General features: G+C 30.3%; 1 protein-coding gene across 8 annotated transcripts in view; it reads left to right on the plus strand.

Moving 5' to 3' along the window:
• The window catches only part of mub (poly(rC)-binding protein mub), a 226,049-nt gene that overhangs the window by 188,243 nt on the left and 30,306 nt on the right, over positions 1-7,500 (plus strand). For all 8 annotated transcript variants that reach the window (XM_085655970.1, XM_085655972.1, XM_085655971.1 and 5 more), the window contains 2 exons: positions 6,323-6,419; positions 6,895-7,174. In XM_085655970.1, coding sequence (XP_085512096.1) covers positions 6,323-6,419; positions 6,895-7,174 — 377 coding nt within the window. The remainder of the gene's footprint in view (positions 1-6,322; positions 6,420-6,894; positions 7,175-7,500) is intronic.

Below are 7,500 nucleotides of genomic sequence, written 5' to 3' on the forward strand. Positions count from 1 at the left end.
CTCTCTTTCTATTATCTCTTTCTAGTTTAATCTCATTCTGCTTTTCTCTATCTCACAAAGGAGCCACATTTCTCGAACGAAACGTTAGCCTACTAGAGGATGGGTCCATTATTAACAATAATCATGGCTTTGTTATATTCTTTGGGAAACGCTACAGGGGAAAAAAAAAAGATTATATATTTTAATGACAGATAATAAATAACAAGAGAGCGATTTCGAACGCTATATATATACATATATACATACATACATATATACATACATACATACATTCATACATACATACATATATACATATATATCACATTATAGACATATATATATATATATATATATATATATATATAATATTATGTATATTTGTGTGTACATATATATTGTATATTATATGCATATACACGCGCGGCAAAAGATAAACAACTACTACTACACAACAAAAAATATGCATGTATGGCACGAGAAAAGGTAGATTTACATAGGTATAATTATTACCATGTTGCGCTTTTTATCTATTTCTCACGATCCCTAATATACCATATAAGTTTTTTCTCTTTCATTTTTTTCTCCTCTTTTTAATTAATTTTCCCTCTTTATTTATCTACTTTCTTTTTTTCTTTTTTTTTTTTTTTTTTTTTTTTTTTTTTTTTTTTTTTCCTTTATATAAATCTGTGCCTGTCGAATTCTGGGCTTATAGAACACGGATATACATATACGCATACGTATATATACATATATATATATATAATATTTTATTCTTATATATATATATATATATATATATATATATATATATATATGTATATATATTTCTCTCTGTCTTTTTTCTCTTTCTCTCTCTCTCTCTCTCTCTCTCTCTCTCTCTTTGTATATGTATATCTCATTTGCTTTTTATCCTCGTATAAAGTATTTGTTATTTTCATTCTGTTTTTTTATCTCTTATCCGTAAATTTTTTTTCTCTTTATTTTTGTATTTTTCTGTTCCTTTTTTTTCTTCCTTTTTCTTTTTTCTTTTTCCTTTTTATTTTTATACAAAAACTTATCACACTCCCAGAAGGATATCCCGCTTATAATCCGCACACTCGATCATTTTGTTTTTCTCATAAACCTCTGAGTTCTTTGATTTTAGAAATAGAAAATTTTTCTCTATTTTGACTATCGTTAATAAGTGTACGACACTTATAACGATCGTCAAATCTAAACCGTATGAAAAAAAAAAAATAAATAAATAAATAAATAATTAAATAAGTAAATAAATAAATAAATAAAAAAGAATAAAAAAGGAATTACAAAATTATCAATAGAACAATTTTTTTTTTTAACGAATCAAACAAATTTTTTGTAGCTTGTTATAGAAAATGTCAAAATTGTGCGACCTAAAAAGAATGAAGAGAAAAATGAATACATGCTAAGGAGTAGAAAGAAAAAATTACTCCCTGCCTTCTCCCCAATAAAAAAAAAAAAAAAAAAGAAAAAAAAAATTAAAAATAAAAGCAAAAGAGAAAAAACAAAATTACGCTTTCATCGTCCTAACGCGCGAGTAATACTACAGCTTCTCTCATTCACCATCTCGCTTTCGAGAAAATATCTCTATCGTATAACATATCACCATTTTTTTTTTCACTCTCTTCTTCATCACCGTTCCCCCATATCCATCCCCCATATCCCCTTTTCTACCTTTCCGTCTCTCCTTACGTCTCTCTTCCTTCGCACACCCTCAGGTTTCATGACCGATGTCAACTCCCTAATTAATTTTTTCATCCCTTAAGTTCAAGATCCCCTCCGTTATTATAACAGCAATATCAACTCTCAATTAGAAGAATCTCCACATTTCCCAGGACCCCCCCAACCACCCATCCCTTAACCCTTATTTTTTTTTTTTTTTTTTTTTTTTAGAAGAGCATGGCTTCGCGCACTTTCCTTTTTTTTTTTTTTACTTTTCTTTTTTCTTTTTTTTTTTCTTTTTTTTTCTTTTTTTTTCTATTTTTTTTTTCTTTTTTTATTTTTAATATATATCTGTATAGAGCTACAAATTCAGCGAGAAGATAGCGCGAGGGTGGGCTGCCCTTAACAGAAAAGTAAAAAATTAGAAATAAAAATTAAAAATAATAAAAATATAAAAAAAAAAAAAAAGAAAGAAAGAAACTAATCCTCTCTTTCAGCAGGGTAGAGGGCAATGATTCATTTTATTAATTCATAAATGTTTTTAGAAATATCGCGAGTAACGAGGAAAAAAAAGCAAAAGGGAAAGGAAAATAGGAAAAATTGCGATAGAATTTCTTTTTCTTTCATTTATTATTTTTATTATTATTATTATTATTATTATTATTATTATTATTGTTATTATTATTATTATTATTTCTTTTTCTGTTTTTTTCCTTTTTTTCCTGTTTTTCCCTTTTTTTTTTCTTTTTCCTCAAAAAACTTGAACGTCACGACGTTAATTTTCTTGTTTAAGAAAGACAACTGTATTCAGCGTATGACCTTTGACATTCCACTTTCGCACATTATATGACGTGTTGTACTTAGATAAACGCTGAATAAATGATACAGACAGAGACAGAACGAGTGACGAATATGTGTGTGTGTGTGTGTGTGTGTGTGCGCGCTGCCTGTGTCCCCGTGCGCGCACCATGTGAGTGTGTGTGTGTGTGTGTGTTTCTGTGTGAAAGAGAGAGAGAGAGAGAGAGAGAGAGAAAGCAAGCTTGTTCTGTCCAGAGGATGGTTGGATATACCTACTGGAATTCGCGCATTACAACATACAACCAACGTCTCATAAATCAAAAGTGGAACACCTCAAAGGGACGCCTTTCGTGAGGGGAGAAGAGTGGCATTTTTGTTGAAGATGTAAAGAGAACGTAGAAAGAGAGAAAGAGATAGTGACAGAGAAAGAGATAGCGACAGAGAAAGAGTGTCAGTCATCGTTGTCGTTGTCGGCGTCGGCGTCGTCGTCGTCGTGGCGTTCGTAATAAATTAAAAAATATCCTTTAATAAACGAAGTCACGTGCACGTTATATTAGCTTAGAAAACATTGTTAGAAGATAGATCGATTCGTACTTCCGGTACTCGACGAAATTCATTTCATTTATTTATTTATTTATTTATTTAAGAGAGATGCGAATTTTTTTTCCACGATTATTATTCGTACCAAAAAGAATATTTTAAAAAGGAGAACGAAAAAATTCTTCGATCTCTGCCACATATAATCCCCCATACACACAGACGCACATTTCCCTCTTCTTTTTTTTTTTTTTTTTTTTTTTTTTTTATCTCTTCGTCAAACTGCGAGAGAGAGAGAGAGAGAGAGAGAGAGAGAGAGAGAGAGAGAGAGAGAGAGAAAGAGAGAGGAAATAATCTTCCTGATTCTTTATTACTATTATCATTATACATTTTTTTTTATTTCTCTTTTTTGATATAAACCTTCATTATTTTTATTCCTATTAATTATTATTATTATTATTATTATTATTATTATTATTATTATTATTTACATTTTTGTATAGCCATCCTTATTATAATTTTATTTAGCATTTCTGGCGTCCGTATTTGTAACATTGGAGACAAAATTAAAGATTCGAAATTTATTAGAGCTATATATATATATATACATAGGTTTTTTTTTTTTTTTTTTTTCTTTTTTATATGTATAAATATTCACTTGGTGAAGTGATAAAGTTAAGAAAGAAGGAAAGAAAAAGAAAATGAAGCGATAATATATATATATATATATATATATATATATGATCGAAATTCTTTATCAAAAAATGCAAATTATCTTATTGAGAAATGTGATAAATATTAATTGAACAAAAGAGAAAAAAAAAGGGAGAAATAAAAAGTAGGATTGATTTGTATTATTAGATTATTTTCAAAGGCTGCCAACGTTGTAGAGTCATAAATTATAAATTCAACATACGTAACTTACGTAAATGTATATGGTATATTGACCTATCGTTAAAGGTAACTCGTTCACCATCATTTTTAATCTTTCATGGCTAATAATCATTAACATTTACCGTTGGATCGTGTAAACCGATTTAGAAAGTTCAACATATTAACGACCATATATTTCTTCCCTTTTTTATTATTTTTTTTATTTTTTATTTTTTTTTTTTTATTTTCTTTTCTTTTCTTTTCATTTTTTTTTTTTATTTCTTTATTCTCTGATAAAGTCCACGCGATATAATTATTCCCTTTCTCTTTTGACGCTTAACTTCCGTTTATTTGCCTCTCTCTCTCTCTCTCTCTCTCTCTCTCTCTCTCTCTCTCTCTCTCTCTCTCTCTCTCTCTCACTCACTCGTTATAATTCTACCTATCATCGTGCCATAATCATTATAACGATCATGATTTTCACTAAACGAAAAAAGAAAAAAATATATATATAAATATATATGTATAAAATCAAAACGTGTGTTATATCTATCGCGACGGATGTATCTTCCAATTTTGTAGCGTACTAACACATAGATGCATGAAAATTTTCTCTCTCTCTCTCTCTCTCTCTCTCTCTTTCTCTTTCTCTCTCTCACACACTATCTATCTATCTCTTTCACCTTTCTTTCTCTTCTCTATACGAAACTCAGTTTACTTTCACATTCTATCATCCCTCTCGGTCACTCGTCTAATTCGTTCACGATCACTCGTACAAATTATTCGTTATTAAACGAAAAATTATTCAATACTATGTATATATGTATATATATATATATATATATATATACACGTTAAATTAAAGAAAAAATGTTATACATAACATATGCATATGCATATGTTTATATATATATATACACGTTAAATTAAAGAAAAAATGTTATACATAACATATGCATATGCATATGTTTATATATATATATATACACATACACATTTCTCTTTATCCATAGTTAATGAAATATTTATATCCTAGACGCTCCCCCAGTCTGCAAGTTCCTACGATCCGAGTAAATAATAAAAGCAACTACTACCCCCGCCAATATTACAACCCACCTGCAACAACCCCTCCTCTTCGGATGACCAAATGCTGTCTATATCGCTAATAGATACATTGCAAGCTAAATTATATATATATATATATATTTTTTTTTTATTCTTCTTTTTTTTTCTATAATTCCGTAGAAAAAATAAATTTGTCATTTTTTCCGTACATACATACATACATACTTATATACATACATACATACATACATACATACATACATACATATATATATATACACGTGTGTGTATATATATATATGTATGTGTGTGGGTGTGGGTGTGTATATGTGTGCGTGTGTATGTTCATAAGACTCGTTTCTAAGAAGAAAATATACCGCTGCTAAACGAGACCGGCAAAGCGTTAGTTTTCTTCTCTCCTTGAACGTCCATGATCCTAGAACATAGTTGATAATCGAAAACGAATCGACGACGACATTTCGTATGAAAGAGAAAGCATTAAAAATATTCTTTTCTTTTTTACATTTACTTTTACGTTTACGTGAAAAAAAAAAAAAAAAAAAAAAAAAAAAGAAAGAAAGAAAGAAAGAAATCTATAACATAGAATATTATTTTAAAAAGAATTGTATATATATGTATGAATTGTATATGTGTATATATATGTATGTGATGGAATCGATCGTCGATTCGATCTTCTCGAATCTCATTTGAAAAATTAGTACTCTTTGAGAGATAGTTAGTTTTATAACGTGCGCATCGACAGCATTAAGAATGATTGTCCTCGTTTAGATATTTTCAATTAATATAATATACCTAATTATTTTCGATATAATCCTATCACCGATATATGAATGTATGTATTATGAATTGGCCGAAAATATATAAGAAAGAAAGAGAAAGAGGAGTAAGAAAGAGAGAGAGAGAGAGAGAGAGAGAGAGAGAGAGAGAGGAAATGTAAAAAATGAAAAAAAAAATCGTAAAGGAAGTCTGATCGTCAAAATTAAAAAAAAAAATTTTTTTTTGGATTTTCAAGATTGAAGATCGAGAAACGTTCGAAGGATCTTAGGACGAAGGAGTACGAATTAAAAAACAAACGAGAGAGAGAGAGAGAGAGAGAAAGAGATGGAATGATCGGAATCCATCTTTCTCTTTAAAATAAAATAATAATAATAATAATAATAAAAGAAAGAAAGAAAGAAAAAAATGCAAAACCCAATTGAAATGTTCGATATGTTTCTCGATGCGTTTATCGGTGTCTTCGTGAGGCTTCAAAGCAACAGCACCCTCTTCTCTCCCCTCAGTGCCCCCTCTCCTGAATTTCAATGTGACCCGTCCTAGAAACTTAGCCATTTTTTTTGTTGAGCGAAGGGTCTCTCCGTCGTTGTTTCAGATGGGCAAGCTTGGCAGTAATCCTCTTGCTGGCCTGGCGGCTTTGGGCCTTGGTAGTCTGGCCACTCCTGCTAATACCGGCGGAATTAATCCGGCAGGTAAAATAGTTTCTTTCCTCAAAAAATGTTTTTGCCAATCTCTTACAATAAAATCATATTAATTACACATAATATATTTTGTGTGTGTGTGTGTGTGTGTGTGTGTTCATATATAAACATATATATATATATATAAATGTTTATTTTTATTTATATATTATATATATATATCAATTTCACATGTCTTCTTTTCTCAGACTTTTCTCAACGACATCCTGGATACATTATCTCTTTCCCAATACATAGAAAAAAAAAAAAAGAAAGCCTAAATAAAAAGAATATTATAATATTTGTGTTTCGATCGTTGAAATATGTGTGCGTATGTATGTATTATATATGCATGCATTTATGTATGTTTATATGTACATACATATATATATATATACGCATATAATGTAAATTGTATTTACGTGTTCTTATAGCAAATAGAATTTTTAATCGATGATATATACAAAAAAAATAAACAATTTTATAGCATTGGCGGCATTAGCGGGTAGCCAGTTACGTACGAACAACACGAATCGACAACAGCCAGCGGCGAACAATCAGACGCACGAGATGACAGTGCCGAACGAGTTGATCGGCTGTATCATCGGCAAAGGTGGTACCAAGATAGCTGAGATACGTCAGATATCAGGTGCCATGATCAGAATTAGCAACTGCGAGGAGAGAGAAGGTGGTGCAACGGATCGTACCATCACCATTACAGGAAATCCGGACGCTGTTGCGTTGGCACAGTATCTCATCAATATGAGGTGAGTCACACAGTACACCTAACTCAGGTACAGAGAACATAGCCCAAGTAATTTTTAACCCCGTTAAGGGCCCCAGCCCCTTTACGTCGACCCCTTTTTAACACCCCCCCCTTAACACCCCTCGGCCCCCGCCCCCCCTTTTATAAACCTAACTCTCTGACCAAATAAAGAAAGAAAAAAATTAAAAATTAAAAATATTAAGAACAAACCAGAGAAAAAGAGTACACAAAAAAAAAGAATAAGGAAAAATATTTACACACACAGAGAGAGAAAATAAATAAAAGGATAGAGAAAAACAAAACAATATATTAAAAAAAAAAAAATTA

This window comes from Vespa mandarinia, chromosome 3 (genome assembly GCF_050613455.1).
Source record: "Vespa mandarinia isolate Hongniang chromosome 3, ASM5061345v1, whole genome shotgun sequence".
Lineage (NCBI taxonomy): Eukaryota > Metazoa > Arthropoda > Insecta > Hymenoptera > Vespidae > Vespa > Vespa mandarinia.